We start from the raw sequence: 24,258 nt of genomic DNA, 5'->3' as shown, positions 1-24,258 counted from the left end.
GGGTGGGTTCTGCTTCTCCTGAAGAGGAATACAGCCCCCAGGTGCCACATGGGAAGAGGTGGGGCTCCTCCAGCATGATCCTCCTTTGGAGCATCTTCCCAGCCTCCAGAGGGTGCAAGGAGCACCAGGAACTCCTTGTTCCCACAGGAAGAAGAGGACTTCACCTTGGGACAGCAGCAGCTCCTGCCATCCCTTGAAGTTGTTTTTTCAGGCAGCAGGAAGTTGGTGTAGGCATCCTGTGAGTGAGGGGCAGGTTGGAATTATGGAGCAGACAAGGAATTTCCCCCAAATTTATTCACTGGCACAGTTCTTGCCCCACCTCCAGCTTCCAAAGGCAAGGCCATGGGTCTTGATCCATCCAAATAGCACAGCAATATTTCAAAGAGTTATTCCAAATGATCTTCCAATATATAAAATAAAATTTACATATAGTCCCCATTTTTATACCAAAAAATAGCTTTTTTTTTTTCCCCTTGTATAAAATATCTCCTCAGCAGGTTCCAGACAATCATGGGACAGGAGGCCCAGCAAGTGGTTTCCATGGTTTAAGTCAGAGTGGTGCAATGATGGTGTTTGTCCTCAAATCTCTCTTTCTCCACTGAGTTCACCTCATGTTTTGTAAGAGATTCCTAAAGTTTTCCAGTTCTTTCACGCTGGTTGAAACCCTGTGTGCAAGGAAAGCAAAAGGGAAATGTTACAGCAACATTCATGCAGTGAATTATTTAAAATCTGGGAGAAAGGGGCTGTATCCAGGAAAGCTTCAAGCAGCTCTTGGGAAGAGAAGATTTGGAATTCCAGCTAAATTAGGTTGAGGTTACAACCAGGCCCTTCACTATTCCCCTGCCTCTTTTTAAAGCAAACTCTGGGACTCACAGGGGAACAGGATGTTAAGGAACTCATCCTTGGAAAATCCTGTTTGCCAGAAACTCTCAGTCTCTCAACATCACCAAGAGCTCATGTATAACCAGAGTGTCCTGAAATCCCCTCCTAAAGGCCTTATTATCCTCCTTTTCTGACAAAAACTCATCCAGAGAGGCTGGGCTGAAGGATTCCTGTTAAATGCAATCTGGATCTGGGAATAAACTGGGGCAGAGGCTTAAGGAATGCAGCCCTTGCCTGGGACAATGTGCTCCAAGGACAGAGTCACACAGTCCCTTAAAAAGGATGAAATTCTTTCTATCTTAGCATAAATGCTTCCTTGAATTCCTTACAGAAATGCAGAGTATAAAGAATATTTTAAATCATCCCAACTGTTATACTCCATAGCAACACCTGGTATCAGACTAAGACCAGAGCAAGAGTCCCCACCAAAACTGCTGGAACTGCCTGAAATTAGAGCTCAAACTGGGTGTAACACAGCAGCTTATGCAAAAGTAGAGGGGAAAGCCTCAAGCTCACCTTCCAAAGGCATTAAATAAGGCCACAATTTCTTGTCTGGTCAGCTGGAATCCATAGGAAGGGCCACTCTCAGGAATCTTCTCGATGAGGTTCTCTGAGAAGAGGATCTTCAGCGCTGTGCCCAAGCCCTGTGTCTGTGCAGGGATCAAAGAGGATCCTGGAACAGCAGCATTCAAACCTCCCTCCTCCTGGGCAGCATCCTCTGGCCAGGGCAAGAGGATTTCCCTCCAGGCAGGCTCTGCACCCCACCCCTCTCTTGGCTCATCCCAGTTTCCCAGGCTGAGCAAGCTGCCAGCAGCTGCTTCCTGCTGCCTGCACAGGTGAGGAATCAGCAGCCCTGAGCTGTATCCAGGAGCTGGTTGGTATCCAAGGACCAATCCCAGCCACAGAGCTCCCAGATATTGCTGACAAATCTCACCTGCAACTTCCCCCACAGCCGACACTTGAAGCAGCCAACACAGTCCATGATCTTGGAAATGTTCTTAAAGTGCAGCCTAAATTCCTCCTGGGGGAAAAGACATTCATGGTTGTGCACTAATTAGGGCCCCCTCCAGGTATTAATCTGAATTAATCCTGGAATTCAGTGGGACTGAGGTAGGAAAAGCCTCCTGCAGTGGGGTCTTGGCAGAAATTACCTTTAGTTTGGCAGCTTCCTTTTTATTCCCTGCAAAGAAGGAGTTTTCATCGAAATGCAGTGGGAAGGACCTGGAAGGGAAAGATGAGAGTTTGATTTCTGCCCTCCTTGGATGAATGGCTGCAGTCAGGGGTGGGCATAAACACAGGTGGGAGCCACTGGACATCTCCAGAGGTGTTTTAATCTGACATCCACTCCCAAGGAATGGAATGAGATGATTTAAGGTCCCTTCCAACCCAAACCACCCTGGGATTTTATTTTCTCTTCAAATTTGTAGTGATTGTATTCCAATTTGTATTTGATTGTATTTTCCAATTTGAGCTGGCACCTCATCTTGGAGACTTCTTCAGCAATTGCTGAAAATGGTTTTTAAGCAATTTCAGTGCTGACAGACAGAAGCACAGGAGGGTGATGAGATAAATGAAACATTGATCACTTTAGGAGACAGCCATTTCTGTCTGGTTCCAGTATCTTCCATTCCTTTTACTCCAAACTCCATCCAACAGCCCAAACCTCTGTTACCAAGATCTTTAGGATGTTTTTCTAGTTGCAAACATGAAGCCAGGCCTGGGATCCCACAGATGAGTCACACAGGTAGCCAATATTAGGGCTAACATGTAGGCAGTTATTAAATTCAATTCTGCCAAATCCAAAAGGCAGCCAGGGCTATTAAAGCATGGGACTAATTAAACTGTGGGACTAATCAGCCAAGTTCTGTAATTTGTATACAGATATTATTAATGTGCTCCCAGCAAAACTAACTACTGGTTCCATGTCCCTGCTCATGGCAAGGGGGCTGGACTAGCTGACCTTTCAAAAGCTCTTTTCCAACCCAAACCATTCCATGTTTCTGTGATCCTGCTGCACAAATGACTGCAGGAAGAAGCCAGAACTGCCCTTCTAGGAGCTTCACATGTCAGGTGAAGCACACCCAGAGATGGTGGCAGAGCCACTGTCCCCAGGCAGCGAGTGCAATTACTTGGCCAGATGGAGAATTTCCAGCAGCAGGTGTTTCATCTCTGCATCCTGGCTCTCATTGCCGGTGTACAGCTGGAACCCAGGGCGCTCAAAGAAGGGCAGCACTTTGGAGAGGGCCCTCAGCTCAATCAGGTACAGAAAATAGAGGTTTTTGAGTCTTCTGGGCCCTTCCCCATTGGTGAGAACTTCATCAAACCTCTGCTGGAACTCCGTGACGTTGGGGCCCCATTTCTTCTCCGACCACGAATCTGAGACAGAAACAGAAACCCCAAAGGCATCAGAGGTGAAGTTTTGAGGGAGAACCTCCCCCCCTCAAAAGGTTCTTTTGATGGGGACATCCCTAAAAAATTCTGTGTAGAACTGAGAGACAAATGGGACTTTTTTTTCTTTTTTGACCTTTGGTTGTTGTTTGTTTTTTCTCTTATCAATAGTTTAGAATGTTGTTTACACACTAGACTTAGTGCACAAAGAGAAAGGTGCTAAAAGGTTACAAGACACAAAGGTTTAAGGTCTTTTAAAGTTATTTTGTTCAGTTAACTTTTAGAATGTATTTTATTTCTACCTTTCTACTAACAACTAATTATTTGGTTGTTCACCCAATATTTGTGTTGTGGTTCTTTCCAATCAATTACTCTGTGTTATTAATACTGTAGAGAATGGAGTAGATGAAGAACAAGGAGATAATGCTCAAAATGGAGTAGATGAAGAACAAGGAGAAAATGCTCAAAATCTTCCAGCTTGTTTTCTATCTACCTCCATACTAAAATCCCAAAACTCTGAGTTTTTCACCCTGTGATAAACTATACTAATAATTATTCATATACTAATTCACTAATATAATATAATAAATATAATAAATATAATTAATATAATTAATATAATTAATATAATTAATATAATATAATATAATATAATATAATATAATATAATATAATATAATATAATATAATATAATATAATATAATATAATATATAATTCATACTAATACTAATTCACTATACTAACATTTCACACACTTGTAGATTCCAATTCATCCCAAAGTCTTGGAAGCTTTCTCCATGGATGAAGGTTAAAAGCAGTGTTCTCCTGGGGGTCAGGACATCTCAGGACAGGCAGAGAAATATTCCCTGTGCCCTGGGTTCCAACAGGGTTTAGTTCTGGTTATCTCCTCCCTCCAGGGAAATGGTGAATGGGATTCCAGGCAGGCAGATCCCAACTTTTCCAAGTCCCTGACCCAAAACTACAGAGTCATTAAGGCTGGAAAAGATCTCTCCAAGATCAGCCTTTGACTGAGTCCAACCTCTGAGTGCCACATCCAGTCATTCCTTGAACCTCCAGGGATGGTGATTCCACCACTTCCCTGGGAAACCCCCTTCCAATGCCTGACAACCCTTCCAGTGAAGAAATTTTGCCTGAAAATTGTTCAAGGGTGGAAGGATTTTAACTCAATTGAAACCTCAGCAAACAAAACTCCTGCAGACTTTTTTCAGGTAATTCCTGAAACTTCCTAACAAACAGGACAATTCCTGATGGATTGGAAAAACAAGAATGGAGGAAACTGGCCTCTATTTTCCATTTTCAAGCCCACAAAGAATATTTCTGTTGCTCATTTTACCAGGTATTTAAGATTATTCTATAAAATACATAGTGGAAGATAGAAAAGTCATCCCAAGCTGATGCTGCAGCCCCAGCTCATCTCTTGCCTCTGATGCTTCCCACATTATCCCATCTCCCAACTCCAACCTGGCCTGACTCACATCCAGGTGAGGTCCAAGTGGGCTGTAGACATTTAAATACAATTATTGAGTTAAATCTAAATGATTTTCCCAAATTCCAAGAGCAATCACCTTGATTTTCAAGTCCAGGGTTGAAATTGGGATTCCTCAGACAGATACTTATGGACCAAAGCATGGGAAGGAAATGGAAATGGAAATGGACATGGAATGGAAATGGACATGGACATGGAAATGGAAATGGACATGGAAATGGACATGGACATGGACATGGAATGGAAATGGACATGGAATGGAAATGGACATGGAAATGGACATGGACATGGAATGGAAATGGACATGGAAATGGACATGGACATGGACATGGACATGGAAATGGACATGGACATGGACATGGAATGGAAATGGACATGGAATGGAAATGGAATGGAAATGGACATGGACATGGAAATGGAAATGGACATGGACATGGACATGGAAATGGACATGGAAATGGACATGGACATGGACACGGAAATGGACATGGACATGGAATGGAAATAGAAATGGACATGAAATGGAAATGGACATGGAATGGACATGGAAATGGACATGGACATGGAAATGGAAATGGACATGGACATGGAATGGAAATAGAAATGGACATGGAATGGAAATGGAAATGGACATGGACATGGAAATGGAAATGGAAATGGAAATGGAAATGGAAATGGCTGCTGGGAATGGATCAATGGCCTTGGAAAAGCCCAGCCAAGCATTTCCCAGTCCAGGTGAGGTTCTTGCTGAACTGACCATCATAAAACCAGGCTGGGAAGGGACAGCCTCGACCCACAGCTAGAAACTGACTCCAAAATAACCCTGGAGTAAGAACAGAGGGAATATTTGCTGGAAGTGCTGGTACAGGGCCTGGCCCAGCCCCTGTCAGACCTGGAGGCATGAGGCAGCTGCATCCCTAACCCTGTTACAGCAGCTGGCTGCTGGAAGAGCACAAACAGGCCTGAGTCCTGCTGGGACAGGCTCCAAGCAGCATCTGGCAGAGCCATGGAAGTGTCAGTGAGGAGTGAGGCAGGAGAGCTGGGGCAGGAAGTAGGGTTTACCTTGCAGGAGGTACCTGGCACTCAGGTGGATGTTGATGCTGGCGTGGAGACCAGAGATGAGCCTGTAGAAAGCTCTTTTCTCCACACAGACCCCTGCAGAGAAAAGAGCAGTTTAAGACACTGGAAGCACCCACTGGATTGTCAATCCTCCTGGCTGTGAGGCAGGAATCCAACCCCACTGAGAGTGGCCACTAATCCCACCCAGTCCTGGCCATTTCCTGTCCATCCCAGGAGGAGCAACCACGCTGAGAGCAAGGATTACCTTTGAGCCACTTGTAAAACGTGTGCCCTGCAAAGAAAGGAAAACACATCAGTGAGGCTACAGCCCAAGCCTGATGCCCTGAATCCACCCCCAGGCTGGCCCCAGAGGACCCTCTGCCCACTCCAGTTTGCAGGAATTGGGAAAGGAGCATTAAAAGAGCATGAAAAGAGTTTTCCTGCCCACCCTTGTGAGTGATGCTTCTCTAACACGGCGTGGCAGCAGCTGAAAACAGCACGTGGGCTTTCCCCAGGGGGCTGGGGGGGGGAACAACAGCTCAGTGCTGGGAAAAACAAGGATCAGGGATTGCTTTCCTCTTCTGGGCACAGTGGGGAGAGGGATATTTTTATAAAACAAACAAAGCAACCAACCACAAAACCACAGAGTGCAATCGAGCGTGCAGAACGCCACGAGTCAGGGCTTCCCTGTCCCTGCTCTGTGCAGGGAAGGGATCTGGAGATCAGGATTTGGGGATGGTCTGGAGACAAGGAGATGCTGTGGAGAATGGAGAACTGCAGGGAACAGCCCTTCCCAGGGCCTGAGGGAGCTGGGCACCCCTCTCCTACAGCTCCAGATAATCCCAGTTTGGGATTATGAGTCTGTTCAAAGCTTTCTCAGTAACAAGCACTGAAAAATCCCAGGACAATTCCTGTTCCCAAAGGCTTCTCACACTTGAGTGCCTGCCTTCAGACTGGACTCGTGCTGTTAAAAAAATGCTGGTGGACTTTTTAAGCCCTTCACATGAGGGTGGGCTGGGACAGGGAGCTCACAGGGATCTGCTCTTCACTCTGCTGAGCTGGGACAGGAGCCAGGGAAGGGCTGGAGCTGTGCCAGGGGAGGTTTGGGTTGGATATCAGGGAAAGGCTCTTCCCCCAGAGGGTGCTGGCACTGCCCAGGCTCCCCAGGGAATGGGCACAGCCCCAGAGCTCCAGGAGTGTTTGGATACCACTCCCAAGGATCCCAGGGTGGGATTGTTGGGGGGGTCTGTGCAGGGCCAGGAGCTGGACTCTGATCCTTGTGATCCCACTCAGGATCTCCTATGATGCCATAACTCCAATTCCTGGTTTGCCTGATGAATAATTTTGCTAACCAGGTGCATTATCTAATGCACAGCCTGTGCCAGCAGGATAAGGACACCCCACTTGTTTCTGTTATCAGTAAAAACAAACAGTGCCACTCACCTCCATCATCTCCTGGGGGAAAAAAGCACAAGTGGTGGAGGGAGAGAGAGAAAAAGAGGATAAAAACATTACACACAACCAAAATTAGGCTCCAAAGCACAAGCACTGCTCTGCTCATCTGCTCTGACAAGAGAAGGATCCTCTCCAGGGAAGGTTGGAAGTGTTCTGAACACAGGAAGCCCAAGTGCAGCAGAGAGGACACCAGATGAGAACGGTGCTGAGTAACCTGACCAGTGCAGGAGGGATCAATATTTGCAAAGGAAGTAAAAGCTGCTATTTCCAAGGACATTGCACATCTCCTTCAGCAGGAGAAGAGCCACTCCTTCACACCAGGCTCACAGGAGGGGGATGAACAGCTCCATAATTCAGGGGAAATGAGGAGATGGTGGCAGAGGGTGCTGCTGGAGGTTGATGATGTTCTCTTGCTCCCAAACCCCTTCCCTGCTCTCACTGACACTGCCTGGCCTTGGCTCTGGGGCTGAGCTGCTCTCTGGGTGGCTCCATGGAGGATCCCAGCCAGGTTCTCATTTCCATCCATCACTGCCAAGTTCAGACACCAGGGACCCAGGGAGAGCTCAGGGGTCAGCCCTGCTCCCAGCCCTTCCAAAACTCACCTTCCTTCCAGGACTGCAAGATCAGACATTCTTTTTGCACAAGGGATGCTAGAAAAAACTCACTTCCAGGTGCCACAAAATTCTACACTTGGTCAAGAGCTACAAGATATTTCTGATCCAGCAGGAGAAGGAGCCCAGGGAACATTTACTGCTCCTGGAGCTGGGATCAGTTCACTACTAACCCACTTAGTCAGATAAATAAATGACTCACCTCTGCCAGATGCCAAAGGTCTTTTTACATTCTGAGGCCTAGGAGGGTGAAAAAAAATAAATTAAATAAGAGATGTAAATAAGTTACTGTCTCTTGTGTGCACAAACAGAGCAGAGCAGAAGTAGCTACTTAAAACAGCCTGAGGGGATCTAAAATCCTCTTACATGCTTTAACTTTGCTCAGGAAAGGAAAGGATAGAGAAAAATGTGGGTTTCTGTGGGGGTTTGGTGGTGCTTTCTCCTTTTTTTTAGAAAAAGCAGGCAGGAAAAGTCAATTATTTTCTTTTGGGCCAGCCACATGGCTTGTCCCTGGTGCATCCCACCCTGCACAGGCACTGGAGCAAAGACAGGAGAATGAGGATTCATTCCTGCCCCTCTGCACAAACCAGCACCCTCAGGTTTGTGGAAGTGGTCCCCCAAAGCACCTACTTGAAGCAGTTCTCTTCATAAATGCTGTTCCAGATTTTCCAGGCATCCGGGCCCTTGTAGCCAGTGTAACGTTCTGGGTTCAGGAGCAGATCCACGTACTCAGCATCAGGAGAATGGATGTCTGTGGAGCACAGCTGCCTCAGGGACAACGATTTTCTCAGGGAAAATGACATTTTCCAAGGCTGATCCAGCCACCTCTGCCCCACCTTGCTAAACACAGCAAGGCCCAGAGCAGCAAGGAAGCTTTGTCAGAAATATTTGTGTGTTATTTTCAAACTACTGAGGTCAGGGGGGTGGAAAGGAGCAGAAATGCTGTTTTGATGAAATATTACACTGGAATTGTGGCTGTTCAGCCTGGAGAAGAGGAGGTTGTGTAGAGCCCTCACAGCAACATTCCAGGATCTGTAGAGGCTACATGGAGTGGGAGAGGAGCTCTCACTCAGGAACTGGAGGGATAGGACACAGGGAATGGCTTCCCACTGAAAAGGGGCAGGGTTAGATGGGATATTGGGAAGGAATTCCTGGCTGGGAGGGTGGGCAGGCCCTGGCACAGGGTGCCCAAAGCAGCTGTGGCTGCCCCTGGATCCCTGGCAGTGCCCAAGGCCAGGTTGGACAGGGCACGCTGGGATAGTGGAAGGTGTCCCTGCCATGGCAGGGGGTGGAATAAGATGGGCTTTAAGGTTCCAATCCAAATCAATCCATGATTTAAAGTTCTGCAGAAGTGCTTAAATCCCATGCAAGCCTTGGCAGCCCTGCCAGGTGCCCATCCATACCATCAGCCTCACAGAAGCTGTCCGAGGAGTCGTCGTGCTGTGCCCACTGCAGCACTGCCTGCCGCGTTTCCTTGCTGCAAAAAAACGTGGGGAAAAGCTCTCAGAGAGGGCTCTGATCCCAGCTTTCCTTCAGGACAAGGAAGGATTATGGCAAAAGAAGTCAAACCTCAAAGAATCATCAACAGCTCCGAGCCTCTTGGCTTCTTCACACTCCTCAGCGAGGCTGTTGGCTTCTTCCGAATACTGAGTTGGAAAGCAAAGGGGTGGGGAGGGATGAGGATTAAAAAGGAAATTTTTTTCTGTTTTAATTTAGCCTTCAATGCACTAATAACACAGGTTAAGCCCCAGGAAGCCTTTAATGATTCAGCCCCACTGTGTTTGCACAGATGTCTGCAGACACCCAAAGGTTTGTGCAATGCTGAGTCTGGCAGGGCCTCGGGGCAGCCCCTGGCACTGCCTTGGGAGCTTTGTGTGCCTGGTGACTCCTGCTCCTGGAGAGATGGCAGAACACCTGGCTCCAGCACAGCCACCTCAGAGGCTCTGGGCTCTCCAAGCACTCGAAGAGAGTAAAAATTCAAGTCTAAAGAATGTCCTGACATTTATTGAGCCATGCTCAAAGCCTGGGGGCAGATCTGGGTTCCTCATGACAGAAATGACTTTGAGGGGCTGGAGAGGGTCCAGAGAAGGGAATGGAGCTGGGGAAGGGGCTGCAGCACCAGGAGTGGCTCAGCCTGGAGCAGAGGAGGCTCAGGGGGGCCCTTGTGGCTCTGCACAGCTCCTGCCAGGAGGGGACAGCCGGGGGGGTCGGGCTGTGCTCCAGGGAACAGGGACAGGAGGAGAGGGAACGGCCTCAGGCTGAGCCAGAGGAGGTTTAGGTTGAATATTAAGGAAAATTTCTTCCTGAAAAGGGTTGCCAGGCATTAGAAGGAGCTGCCCAGGGTGGTGGGGGAGCTCCCATCCCTGGAAGTGATCAAAACCCACAGTTTGTGGTGTGTGTCACTGGTGCAGTGACAGCTGGACTCGATGATCTTCCAGGTCTTTTCCAACCTTGTCACTTCTGTGGCACAAAACTGGACCACAAAATAAACCCCCCCTCATCCTTTTGTGCTCAGCCACACCCACCTTGTAACTTCCAGCTCTGATTCCATCAGGGACTTCATCCTGAAAGACAAAACAAAGCAAGTGCCACGTGTGGGGCTGGTGAGACCTCTGGGAAAGGTTTGGGGTGTCACCACAGCTGCCAGAGGTGACAAGGTGACCACAACACTCAGCCCAGCTTGCAACACATCCAACTCCTCACTCCTGCCCAGACCAAGGAGAAGAAACATTCCTAGTGGGTTTTTTTTTTTTTTTTTGTAAGATTCCTCATCTCCAAAGCTCTGGAGCTTTCCACAGCTGCCACATCAGGTTCTGCTTTGCTTATCCCAGCAGGAATTTGGGGAAGCCAGGTCTGGCATCACCTTCCTGGCAGGAGCCCAGGTGCCTCCTGATATTTTTCATCTACCAGCCCCTGACACATGACATTCCAAACTTCCCTCTGACCATTCCACCATGGAATGTCAGCCCCACACCACCAGCCCCAAAATTCTCCTCAATTTCCATTTTCTCCAGGAGGAGGAAGTCAATAGAACCATTTCTACAGGAGCAAATACTGTGAGGGTAAAAAGAAAAATTAAGCAATACGAGTTATTTTTATTGATTTCAGGATTAAATTGACCCAAATCAAAATAATTAAGAACAGCAGGGACAGTCAGTTCTTAAAATAAGAACAACTTTCAGTTAAAACTTAGGTAATTTTAAATGAACTCCATCACATTACTCATAATCACTACCAAAAATAGATATTTTTTAAGGAAGAAAAAGTATTTAAACAACATTTAGGGTTATTTTGAGGTGTAAAATTAAAAAAAAAAAAATCATCATTCCATTTTAGAACCCAAGAGTGAGGGAGTAAGACAGTCTGTGCTGGCTGTCAACACCAAAACATGAAATGTCCCCAAAGGGGCCACCAGCCACCAAGCTGTGATTCCCTCACCTTCTCAGCCCCTTCTTCTGGGCAGACATCTGCAGTCTGTGCTTTCTTACAGCTGAGGGAACAAAACCCTTTTGTCCAGGATACAGGGACAAGAGTGCCCTTGGAAATGGGATTTTTAATCAGAGCCATTTCTCCTACAACAGGGCTGGAAAGCTCTGAGGCAAATTCATCAGCCAAAACGAAATCACAGTGCAGCTCATGGGCAACAAATTCTGTCAATTAACACAAAAACTCTAATGGATTTGCCCTAAAAACTACTTACTAATGGAAAAAGAAATTAAAAGGACCAGGAGAAGGTTTTGGCTGTTTGCAGAGGGTCAGCTGTTAAAATCCCAGCCTGCCTTGAAACTTTAATTAGTATTATTACAGAATTTAGGGTTTTGGCCTTTCTTATGGCCACCAGTGTTGCTGCACCTGTGAAAGATCCATCAGAGCCCCAGTTCTGCTAAAATAACAAGATTCAATCACTTGTCTGCTGTTTCCTCTTGCTCTGCAAAAGTTAAATTAAAAAATATATGTAAAAGAATGGATTTGGTACTTACAGAGGGGCAGGGCTGTACAGCACAGTCTCTCATCCCACAGTGACTGTTGTCCTCCCAAAAGGGACAAGGTTTCTGTAGGTTAACCTGCAAAGAACACATCACCCATCAATAACACATCTCCCCCTTGCAGCCAAGCCAACCTTCCACTCCCCAGCTTTCCAAGAGAAATCCAAGTTCTGCACTTGTTGGTTCCACACCAGCAACTCCCTGGTGACCCAGACTGATAACATCACTCACAACCTTGTTACCAGCACAGGTTTAAATCCTTTTAATCCTTGCTTGGGTCTTTCTGCTGGGGCTTTCCCACCCAGACATTTCCATAATTCCAAAATGTTCTGAGGGCTGGAGCTCCCTCTGCTCTGGAGCCAGGCTGGGAGAGCTGGGGGTGCTCACCTGGAGAGGAGAAGGCTCCAGGGAGAGCTCAGAGCCCCTGGCAGGGCCTGAAGGGGCTCCAGGAGAGCTGGAGAGGGACTGGGGACAAGGGATGGAGGGACAGGACCCAGGGAATGGCTACCACTGCCAGAGGGCAGGGATGGATGGGATAGTGGGGATTGGGAATTCTTTTCTATGTGGGGCTGGCAGAGGTTTCCCAGAGCAGCTGTGGCTGCCCCTGGATCCCTGGAGGTGTCCAAGGCCAGGCTAGACAGGGCTTGGAGCACCTGGGACAGTGGGAGGTGTCCCTGCCCATGGCAGAGGGTGGAACTGGATGAAACCATTCTGGAATTCCAGGATTCTACACTTCATTCAGACCAGTCTCAGTATTTCTGTTCCCAACCAAGGTTGGGATTTCAAATCCTAACCCTGGAAAGAGAAAGGACATGAGCTTCTTTAACAAATCCCAAATTTCTCTTCCATGAGTTGGTACCAAGCACCATTCTTCCAAAATAATTAATATTTAACAAGATTTGGTGGGTTTGGAAGAGAGGAGCATGTGACTGAAGGGGAGCAGAATCCACCTCATGGAATCCACTCCATGGAATGTCTGGCAGCAACAGCCATCAATGAACCTGAGGGTCTGGAACTAATGCAGGTTTTCCACGTGAAATCCTCTCATTATGGATCACTGGTCAGCAGCATCTTTAAATCACAGCTCACCAAAGGAAGTCCTCTCATTAATGTGTTGCTTAAGAGAGAAAAATGGGTAAGAAATATCTTTGAAATCCTCTTAAAAGTACATTGCATCTTATTGAGATCCTCCTCATAACAGAAGGCTCCAACTGACTGACTGCACCCTTAGAAGATCAGGGTTAAAATGCAGGTGTCTGATTTTAAAAAGATCAGCAAAAAGTTCACAGGAGATTTAAAAGGAAAAAAAGACAGCAGCACACAAATAAATACAATTCTTGCAAGGAAAAATGACCTTGTAGTATCTAAAATAGTCACTTTGCAGGAGTTCATTCAGTCTAGGAAAAAGTTTGTAGTTGTTGAAGGCATCGATGGTTTCTACATCACAGGTGCAGTCATCTAAATAACCAGTAACCTGGGGGAGAAAAAACCAATAAAATCAAAATCAACAACATCCAAACAATAAATCAAATATAACAACTAAATATAGGCAACTAAATATATAACAACTATAAACAACTCAGCCAGGACTTTTTAACACTGTAGACAATAAAATAATTCATCATTTTCTTTCCTTTTCCCAGCAAGCCAAGTTAAGTGTAAGCAGAAGGGACATGGCTGCTGTGAGCATGGGCTGCCAGCTCAGGTCCCTCCTGCATGAGCCTCAGGAAGCCACTCCTGGAGCACAACACAGAGCTGAGAGCTGCAGTTTGCACGTGGGACCAGTTAGGCAACAATGCCACAATGCCAGCCCCAAAGGAAGTCCTTGTGGTTCATCAGCTTTGGTTGGGTTTGGTTTGGTTTGGTTTGGTTTGGTTTGGTTTGGTTTGGTTGGGTTGGGTTTGGTTTGGTTGGGTTTGGTTTGGTTTGGTTTAGTTTAGTTTGGTTTGGTTTGGTCTGGATTGGTTTGGTTTGGTCTGGTTTGGTTTGGTCTGGTCTGGTTTGGTCTGGATTGGTTTGGTCTGGATTGGTTTGGTTTGGTTGAGTTTGGTTTGGTTGGGTTGGGTTGGGTTTGGTCTGGATTGGTTTGGTTTGGTTTGGTTTGGTTTGGTTTGGTTTGGTCTGGATTGGTTTGGTTTGGTTTGGTCTGGTTTGGTCTGGTGAGAAGCAGAGCAGTGTGAGCAGAGGGATGGAGCAGCTCAGCTGTCAGGAAAGGCTGGGGGAGCTGGGATTGCTCACCTGGGGAAGAGAAGGCTCCAGGCTGAGCCAACTGCAGCCCCCCAGTGCCTGAGGGAGCTGGCAGGAAAGAGGAAAGATGGGGAGAGGGGATTTAATGGGATGGAGGGACAGGACACAGGGAATGGCTTCATCTGGGATGGATGGGATCTTGGGAAGGAATTCCTGATGTGAGGGTGGTGAGGCCCTGGCACAGGGTGCCCAGAGCAGCTGTGGCTGCCCCTGGATCCCTGGCAGTGCCCAAGGCCAGGCTGGACAGGGCTGGGAGCACCCAGGGACAGTGGAAGGTGTCCCTGCCATGGCAGGGCAGTGGAACTGGATGGGATTTAAAGTCCCTTCCAACCCAGAGCATTCCATGATTCTGTGATTAAGGGCAGCAGTCCCTCTGCTGGCCTCAGAGAGCCATTTGGCACGAAAACATCTGTTCTACATCTGATGGAACCTTCTTGCATCATCCTGAACAACTCAACAGGCTTTGTGCAAGCCCTGAAGAAAAAAAAAAACAACAGAGAAAGAAGTAGTACAAACTCAGCTGTGGTTTCCTGACACATCCTTTACTGGCAGATGACAAAGTTGCTCAACACAGAAGTAGTTTTGCTTCCCCCACAGCCCCAGTGAGTCCTTGGGGAAATCAGAGAATCCTGGAATCATTCAGGCTGGAAGAGATCACAGAGTTCAACCACTCCCCCAGCACTGACCATGTCCCAGGTGCCACAACCACAGAGGTTTTAAATCCCTCCAGGGATGGGAACTCCACCACTGCCCTGGGCAGCTGGGCCAGGGCTGGACAAACCTTTCCATGAAGGAATTTTCCCTGATATCCAACTTAAACCTCCTCTGTTACAACCTGAGGCCGTTCCCTCTCCTCCTGTCCCTGTTCCCTGGAGCACAGCCCGACCCTCCCACTGTCCCCTCCTGGCAGGAGCTGTGCAGAGCCACAAGGTCCCCCCTGAGCCTCCTCTGCTCCAGGCTGAGCCCCTTCCCAGCTCCCTCAGCTGCTCCTCATAATTCAGCCAGAGCTACACAACAACCTAAATAAAATTATATTTACCACCATGGAAATGGAGCTGAGAGGAGGATGGCAGAAATGGAGCACAGAGTCACATGAAATGGGGAGGTGGGGGAAAAAATAGCCAGAATTCCCTACCCCACTGGAACAACTCTGTTTTGTTGAGGCAGCATGATTTGGAGGCTCACTGATATTTTCAGTGTTTACACTGCAGCTCAGTGTGTCACCCTCACACATTTACTGAATTCTGTCCTGCATTTTGCACAGTAATGAAGATTAACAGTGATTTAAGATTTCCACTAACCTGAATTACCCTTGTAAAAACAAACAGCAGCAATTTGCTAATCCAGTTACCCAATTTAAAGCTGTTGCAAATTTATATATACATTTAAAAAAACACATCAAAACAACAAACCACAGCAAGCCACCAACCAACCACATTTTTATTTCCTGAAATCTTGGCATCCTTCAAGGCAGGAAGCTTAAAGGTTGGGTTTAAAAGTGACCTAAAAAAAGATTTGGGGATAATCTTCAGCTGCTCTCTGTATCCAAAGGAATGACATCCCTGTAAAAGTGGGAGCATTGGAGCTCCCACCAACCCCCCTCTGGCAGCACCGTTTGGGCCAGGTCTGGTTTTGTTATGTCTGGTGACCAATTCAAGCCAGAACCAACCTCATCCTGAATATAACCCAGAGATGCAAAACTAACATCACTTTTTTTCTTGTCAAGCCAAAAGAGATGACAGTAGCTCACGTGGACTTAATTTTATTTGGTTTGCATACCCTGCAGGGCAATTCAATAATTCAGTTTGCAGGCTGAACACTGCATGGAACTGCACACAAGCCAGAGTCTTGACTGAAATTACATGAAAGTTATACACTGAAAGATCTGAGCTTGGGGCTTCAGCTGCAATCTTGTAACCCCACTTTGTCTTCTTCTAGTAGTAAGAAAAGATGTCAGAAAACAGGACAACAGTGTAACAGGAGCTGGAAATAAATGCATTAATGGATAATATCACTGTACTACTTTTTCCACCAGGAGCTGCTGTCTGTGCTTTACCCCACCAGGGAAGCACTGCAGATGATCCCAAAATCCTTAGGACTGGAGGGGGGTTGTGCTTTGGAGCTCCCCAAATCCCAGTTTATTGGTGGGATCAGCCTCAGGGTCACCCTGAACACACCTGTGGGGGCAAGGGGCAAAGGGAAAGGTGCTGGGAAAACTCCACATCTGCTCAATCTTTCTTCCTCCAAGGATTTCAGCCAGAATGGGTAAAAATGGGCAATTTCCCCAGGCTGTGTGAGCCCAACCTACAGCCAGAGGAGCACAGAAGAGAAGCAGCACCAAGAACATCCAGAGCTGAGGTTCCTCAGAGCCCTGGTGAAAGCCACAGTGATGCCCCAGCAAACAGATTGAAGCTGAGCCACTTCAAGACTCAGGGAAGTGGCAGTGCCAGATCATTTGGCAGGACTTGTCTTCATTTCAGAGGCTCCCTCTTGCTCCATGACCCCCCCAGAACCCACTTTTCAGCCCTCACTTGGTTTGGGACTTCACCTCCTGCTGCCAGAGCAGCTGAGCTCTGTGTCAAACGTGCCCTCCTGTGGGTGGTACATTAAAACACTTCCTCCCACCCCACAAACAAAATATTTACCTACATCCTCAGCCTGTGCCAAGGAGAGCAGCTGTTTGAGACAAACCAGGTATGGACCCAGTCCCCAACATGTGCCACGAGCCTGCTGGCACTGTGAATCACCCAGCTGAGGGGTTTTGCTCCACCTGCCCTGGGTGTGAGAAGCTGGCAGGAGGCTGAGGGGCAGGGCTGGGCAGGGCTGGGCAGGGCTGGGCTGGGCTGTCCCACTGGGACAGAGCAGCAGGGTGGCTCTGGGTGCTGAGTAAGCTCCAGGGTGACGTGCCACAAGCCCAGAATCCAACCTCCACCTCGTGTGATGGGAACACCAACAGCAGGGACTGTGCAATCCCTGGGCTTGACCTCTGCTTCAGCCTCCTTCCCCCTTCCAGGCTGCTCTTCCCACCTCTTTCTGCTGCCCTGAGTATCACAGGAACATCCACTGAGCAGTGGATTTTGGGATTTCTTCTCGCTGTGTCCCACACCACAGCCAGGCAGGAAAGGAGAACTTTTCCCTGCACCTCTCACCACAGCCACAACAGGACACAGGGAAGAGAATGCCACAGAGGCTGAGGGGTTGGGTTTAGCCTGTACCAACTTCCCTGGCACTGCCTGCTCCTCTGGACAAGTCCCAGGCTGATGGTGAGCAGATGCCTTCCCTGCTCCCTCACCTGGCACAAAGGAGTTGGACTTCCATGATCCTTGTGGGTCCCTTCCAGATTTCTATGAAATTATTTCCCTTTTATGCTTGCCAGTGCACTTGGAGCAAGTTGCTGGCAGCCAGCTGAGGACAGTCACTCCTGCACCTGCCCTGGAAGCATCATCTGCCACTCCAGGTGCTTTGTCCCCATCTTCTGCCCAGAAAACAAGGACTAGGTTTTCCAGAACTCATACAGAAGTGAATCTCACATGGGAGCATCAGGATGGGGTCAAACCAGAGCCTGAAAGGCTGTCACAGCATCCCAGAATGGTTTGGGTTGGAAGGAAGCCTAAAGACCATTTACTTCCACCCCCTGCCATGGCAGGGACACCTTCCACCATCCCAGGTGGCTCCAAGCCTCATCCAACCTGGCCTTGGACACTTCCAGGGATCCAGGGGCAGCCACAGCTTCTCTGGGAAAACTGAGCCAGGGCCTCAACAACTCTCACATCAGGAATTCCTCCCCAATTCCCAATATCCCACCTAACACTGCCCTCTGGCAGTGGGAAGCCATTCCCTCTGCCCTGTCCCTCCACCCCTTGTGAATCTTCTCTCTCCATCTTTCCTGTCATCTCCCTTCAGGTACTGGAAGGTCACAATTAGGCCACCCTGAAGTCTTCTCTTTTCCAGGCTGAACAATTCCAACTCTCCCAAGCCTTTCCTCCCAGGAGAGCTGCTCTGATCATCTTGGTGGCCTCCTCTGGACTCCAACAGCTCCATGTCCCTCCTGTCTGCAAGGACCACAGAGCAGGACACTATTCCAGGAGGGATCTCAGCAGAGTAGAGGGGCAGAATGTACCCCCAAAGATCTTCTCTCCACCTGGAGACTCCTCCTGAAGAGAGAAGAGTTCCTCTTTCCCAGAGAAATGGGGGCTGTGCTAGGAATGAATCCCTGCCCCGGAGGCTGCTGAGTGAACACCAATGCCACAGGAACACAAGGACAGCCTGAAAACCTGCCCAGGTCCCAGGGAGGAAACTCTCCATGGCCAGACTCACCCCTAATGACAGCATTCTGCCCACAGAAACATTCCCAAAGGCAACCAGACAGGAAACCTTCACAAAATCCCCTCTGCCAAACACCTGCAGCACATCCTTAATGCAGCTGCATCAGCCTGTAAACAGCAAATGAACAATAATTACCAGGAATATACAGAAGACATCCATGGCTGACTAAAGCTGTGATGCAAACAGGAATATCTCGAGGGAAGGATGAGCTGCCTGTAAAATTTGAGGGGATTTTGATATTGGAATGTTAATCAGAGCTTGGGAAGCAGAAAGCAGTATTTGAAACACCAGTGTTTGTAGCAACAGATGGATGTTTCTAATAAAAGTTTCAGGGCTGCTTAGTCTCTAAGGAAATGAGGTAAAATAACAGTGACAAAAAGCAGGTGAGGCATTGCCCTGGGTGCAGGCAGACAGGAGTGCAACACCCATTCCAGAATCAGAGCCTGCTGAAGTCAGCACTTGGAATATTGCTGGAGCAGCACTCCCAAAAGTGGCCCTTGTCACCTGTCCCAGCACATGCTGGCAGACAAGTCAGAGCTCTTCCAGTCACCCACACTGAGGCTTCTTCATCTCATGAGACAGCAGGAGATGGTTCACAGGAGGAACCAAGAGCTGTACCAGCCCTTCAAGGAGCTAAACAAAGGAGGGCAAACCACATCATTGAAGGCTGGCCTTATACTTTCTTTGGTGGCAAATAAAAACCACCAGACCAAGGGGATCAGCAGATTATTTTTTAACCAAGAGATGAGGCAGCCCTCAGGTGTGATTTAAAGGGTTTGGTATTTAGAAAGGCTGAGAAATGCTGCCCTACATGACACCTTTTCCTAAAGGCAATAAAAAATCCTGCCCTAAACATTTGTAGGGAAAACCAGGCTGCTCCACAGAATGAAAAGTGCATTAGAACAACCCAGCAGTGCAGAAAGCAGCACACCAGCTCCTCCAGCCCAAGGAAAAGAGCCTGGCAGCCTCTACCATGCCAGAATGCCAGTTCAGTTAGTGGTTACAGCTCCTTATCCCATTCCACACTCCTGACTCAACATTCAAACCTCTCTGCTCACAGGAAACTGCAAGAAAAAGCTCTGCAGAGATCCAGAATCTAAATGCACGTTTTTCAATTCTTTATCAGCAGAGTTTTTATTTACCATTTCCCCAGGAAGCTGACAGTGTCAAGAGCCACCCCAGAAGGCAAAGCCAAAGCCAAGAGTGTAATTCCATTTGTTTTCTTTCTCCATTCTCAATTCCTGACCCACTTTAAGGACTAGAAATTTAATACAGCAAGAGTAGCCTTTATAAAAGCTTCCTGTTTTTAAAGGCAACAAAATAAAGGGCTAAAGACATTGTGACATCTTCACTCCTTGATCTTGCAAATGTGCTCATCACAGAAATTATTCAAGTTGCAAGGGACCTCAAATACCATTTTATGTCACCCCCTGCCATGGGCAGGGACACCTTCCACTGTCCCAGGTTGCTCCAGGCCCCATCCAGCCTGGCTTTGGGCACTTCCAAGAGTGATCTCTTCCTTAAATCCAGGCTTGGTACCCAATTCTCCCATTTCTGTACCTCAACAGAAGTTGCACTGAGTGCACAGTGACTCCCCTGGCACACAACAAGAGGAATTAACCCTGGAGGAGTTTTAGGGAGCAGAGCAGCCCAGCTCCCACCTGGGCATGGCAGGGCAAGGTGGCAGGAGCTGCAGCCATGCTCTCTCCTGGACAGCAGAGCTGGGAGAGCAGCAAGGCAGGAGAGGGGTTGAAGCAGCTGCCAGGGACAGCAATGGTATCCCTGAAACATCCCAGGAGAGGCACCTGGGTAGCTGGGGAAGAAATGCTCAACGAGTTGGAGCACTCCCCTCTACTGATGGGAGTAGGGAGAGAATACAGCTAAGGTGGCATGGAAGAGAACCACAGAACCCTGGAATGGTTTGGGTTAGAAAGGACTTTAAAGCTCATCCAGTCCCACCCCCTGCCATGGCAGGGACACTTTCCACTATCCCCAGCTGCTCCAAACTCCATCCAACCTGACCTTGGACACTTCCAGGGATCCAGGGGCAGCCACAGCTTCTCTGGGCACCCTGTGCCAGAACGTCCCCACCCTCTCCTTCCCAGTCTTCCATCCATCCCTGTCCTCTGGCAGTGGAAGCCATTCCCGGTGTCCTGTCTCTCCATCCCTTGTCCCCAGTCCCTCTCCAGCTCTCCTAGAGCCCCTTCAGGCCCTGCAAGGGGCTCTGAGTTCTCCCTGGAGCCTCCTCCATGTGAACACCCCTAGCTCTCCCAGCCTTTCCACCCAGGAAAGCTCCCGCAGCCCTCGGAGCATCTCCGAGCCCTCCTCCGCACTCTCCTCAGCAGCTCCCCTACCTCCCCACGCCGGGCACCCCAGAGCTGCCCACCGAACCCCCTCCGAGCCCAGCCTCCACCCCGCTGCCTCCCCGTGCCCACCTGGCAGAAGCAGCTCGGCTCGGCGCCGCGGGGCAGCGCCAGCAGCCCCAGCAGGACGAGCTGTTCCCGCAGCCCCGGCAGGACGATCCGCGCCGCCATCTCCGTGCGCGCTCGGGCCCGGAGCTCGGCGGGGCCGCCCCGCTCGCACCGCCCCGCCCGGGGCGCGGCCCCGGCGGCGACGCGCGGAGCCGCACGGAGCGAGCGGGCACGGCCCGGGACCGCCGGGGGCACCTGCGGGACACGGCGCGCTCCTCGGCCTTTGTGTTCGCTAAGGTTAACAGCAGTAATTGGTTAATAACAGTAACAATCCCGCTGCTCGGATTCGGCTTTTTTTTTTTTTTTTTTTTGACTCAGGCGATCTGAAAAGTTTTATTCTATTTTCAGTTTCGTTTGAAGGGTGAGAGAATGCAGATGTTATAATTCACGCTATTACAATCAGAAGCTAATTATTTCTTAATTGCACTATAATACACATTTCTATTCTATTCTATTAATTACTATATATAATATTATAATATATGGAATATATTATATATAATATAATATAATATACGTAATATATTATATATAATATACGTGTATTGTTATATGTATATATACTGTACATATTGTCTATTGTATTATATTACATTACATTACATTAATTACTATATAGAATAATATAATATGTATATTATACATAATATAATATGTAAATATAATATATTTAATATATAATATAATATAATATAATATAATATAATATAATATAATATAATATAATATAATATAATATAATATAGTATAATGTAGTATAATATAAGTGCATTATTATATGTGTATATAATGTATATGTTATATTATATTATATTATATTATATTATATTATATTATATTATATTATATTATATTATATTATATTATATTATATTATATTATATTATAGTGTCTATTTCTCAATTACACTCTATAATACACTATAAGCATTTCTTGGCCTATCAGTTTTGGCCACACCATACTGTAAATGTTTTAAAACTAATAATTTAAAATTACTTTTTGTGGGTCTTAATACATTGTATCTTTCATAGTTCTATTTTTCTACAGTATTTAATTTTTTTTTTTGGTAAGGCTGTCCTTTAAAACTTATTTCTATTTCTCTCTTAACAAAATCTATCCTATTCCGTAACATTTCTAAATTAATATTTCTTGCTTTAAAATTCATATACAAATACATACTATATAAAAACCTTCAATCAGGTTTAAAGATTTTCTACAAATCTATTTCTTAAATGCTAAAAGGACAATATTCCAGTGCTGGGGTGCTCCTGGCCAACAGCCAAAGCACACTCTGGTGTATACAGCCAGTGTTACCTTTATTCTGTTACCTTGCTGAGGTACATGCATATTCATGTGTCTCATGCATTATTCAAACAGTCTTTCAGACTTCCTGAGGTTTTAGGAACTCCTTTGTTTGACTTCTTCACACTCTGGCTTATCTGGGTGACATCCTGGGTGTCAGGTCAATGTGTTTTATTTCTTGTGTCTCCATCCTGCTGTTTCACATCCTCTGATAAGGATTTAGTATTAAATTAAATTAAATTTAGCATGGTATTCTCTAATTGATCTGGTTTGTGTCACTGTTATCACCTGGACACGTTGGTCAGTGGATGGCCTTACCCTGGTTTTAGTTACACAAAAGCTTTTTCCACATATAGAACAATGCATTAATCACACCATTATTTCCATAAGTGATACACAGATATTATATTCATTACACCACTATTTCTATAAGTGATACACTGCATACTTGAACTAATTTCTGTTATATTTTATTAATTATATTATATTATATTATATTATATTATATTATATTATATTATATCATATTATATTATACTATATTATATTATAATACATTACATTATATATTATATTATATTATATTATATTATATTATATTATATTATATTATATTATATTATATTATATTATATTATATTATATTATATTATATTTATTATATTATATTATATTATATTATATTATATTATATTATATTATATTATATTATTATACTATATTATACTATATTATATTATTATATGTTATATTGCAGCTAAAAAGAGTTATAATTGGTACATTTTACCAATCACCATAATAATGAAATTAATTAATTTAATAAAACTTGATTTAATAATAAATTATCAATTTAATAATGAAAATAATTTACTTATAATCACTAACAACATGCAAAATCTAACACATAAATGCAAAAGCCAATATTACCTGGTGATTTTTCAGTCACACGGTGGCACTGGGGCTGGCAGTGCTCCTGGCCCCACTCTGAAAGGGGGGATTTGGGGTGCAGCCCCCCAACCCCAAGGGGTTGACAGATGAAGATCAGGTCAAAATTTTTATTATTAAAAATAATAAAACACATGCAAGCTCCCCAGTGTGTCATTGCCAGGAGTTACAGCACTACCAGCTACAAAGGGAGGGAGGAGCAGGTGCCAATATAAAACAGGGATGTGCACATTATAGAAGAAAAACCATTTCACTAAGGATGAAAAGCAATGCTAACAATCCAGACCAAAGCCAACTTTAATGAATATTCACACATATTAATTACCTGACAGTGACAGCCAACCTTTTGGTATGTTTGTACCACAGTTCATTTTCTGCCTTCACAATGACTGGAGAGAGAAAATTAAAGAAAAAACGAATTTACTTCATTCACCCTCTGAGTTGTGGTTCAGAATTATCCAGTGTGGTTTTCTGCCAATAATCTGATCACCAATACTTTAATTCTTTGCTCCTCGAAATCATTAAGCAGATTTAACTTACAAAAGCTTATTATTTTGTGGGCTGCCCCATCCTGGGAGTGTCCAAGGCCAGGCTGGACAGGGCTTGGAGCAGCCTGGGATGGTGGAAGGTGTCCCTGCCATGGCAGGGCGTGGGATGAGATGGGATCTGAAGTCCTTTCCAGCCCAGTGTGGGATTCTAGGACACCAAACCTTCCAGGTTTCACCCACAGTAGCTCCACTCTGAGGCAGAGCATGAGGAGAAGGTGTCTGATCCCTCCTGGCAGTGACAGCAGCCAAAAGTCCTTCCATGGCACCAGCCTTCCCTGGCACACCACTTGGGATGAGCTCCAGGGGTAAAGCAGGATTTGGGGGAGCAGCTGCTCTCTGACTTGCAGAGCCATAGGGACAGGAGCGAAACTCAAAGTTTTTGTTGGCTTCCTGGTGCCAGAGGGCAGGGATGGATGGGATTTTAGGAAGGAATTCCTGGCTGGGAGGGTGGGGAGGCCCTGGCACAGGGTGCCCAGAGAAGCTGGGGCTGCCCCTGGATCCCTGGCAGTGCCCAAGGCCAGGCTGGACA

At 46.6% G+C, this 24,258-nt stretch overlaps 2 protein-coding genes across 4 annotated transcripts in view; one reads left to right on the top strand and one right to left on the bottom strand.

Moving 5' to 3' along the window:
* GPR137C (G protein-coupled receptor 137C) overlaps positions 1–13,687 on the top strand; it is a 37,536-nt gene extending 23,849 nt beyond the window's left edge. The window contains exon 7 of the mRNA XM_059850649.1: positions 13,534–13,687. Coding sequence (XP_059706632.1) covers positions 13,534–13,546 — 13 coding nt within the window. The 3' untranslated portion in view covers positions 13,547–13,687. The remainder of the gene's footprint in view (positions 1–13,533) is intronic.
* ERO1A (endoplasmic reticulum oxidoreductase 1 alpha) lies at positions 277–21,033 on the bottom strand. Of its 3 annotated transcripts, XM_059850647.1 has the most exons (17): positions 20,899–20,991; positions 18,455–18,570; positions 13,245–13,364; positions 11,885–11,968; positions 10,430–10,468; positions 9,474–9,550; positions 9,308–9,381; positions 8,535–8,655; positions 8,107–8,144; positions 7,282–7,293; positions 6,104–6,130; positions 5,842–5,934; positions 3,012–3,258; positions 2,034–2,103; positions 1,817–1,903; positions 1,399–1,532; positions 277–665 (listed from the first exon to the last, which is right to left on the bottom strand). In XM_059850647.1, exons 2-17 carry the CDS (start codon positions 18,467–18,469, stop codon positions 605–607), a joined length of 1,299 nt encoding a protein of 432 aa, XP_059706630.1. In that variant the 5' UTR covers positions 18,470–18,570; positions 20,899–20,991; the 3' UTR covers positions 277–604. The 3 variants fall into 3 exon arrangements, with proteins under 3 accessions (XP_059706630.1, XP_059706627.1, XP_059706629.1); XM_059850644.1 differs by lacking the exon at positions 18,455–18,570 and having other exon boundaries at positions 20,899–21,033; XM_059850646.1 differs by lacking the exons at positions 7,282–7,293; positions 18,455–18,570 and having other exon boundaries at positions 20,899–21,033.
* Positions 21,034–24,258: the final 3,225 nt, after the last annotated feature.

The sequence above is a fragment of the Haemorhous mexicanus genome, chromosome 6 (genome assembly GCF_027477595.1).
Source record: "Haemorhous mexicanus isolate bHaeMex1 chromosome 6, bHaeMex1.pri, whole genome shotgun sequence".
NCBI lineage: Eukaryota > Metazoa > Chordata > Aves > Passeriformes > Fringillidae > Haemorhous > Haemorhous mexicanus.
This window is presented reverse-complemented; position numbering and strand designations above follow the sequence as displayed.

Coding starts and splice junctions, on each gene's coding strand:
- ERO1A (XM_059850644.1), bottom strand. CDS start 20,997: ATGGCGGCGCGGATCGTCCTGCCGGGGCTGCGGGAACAGCTCGTCCTG. Junction 10,469..11,884: donor CTGTACAGCCCTGCCCCTCT/GTAAGTACCAAA, acceptor TTTGTCTTTCAG/GATGAAGTCCCTGATGGAAT. Junction 2,104..3,011: donor GAAATTCTCCATCTGGCCAA/GTAATTGCACTC, acceptor TTTCCCTTCCAG/GTCCTTCCCACTGCATTTCG.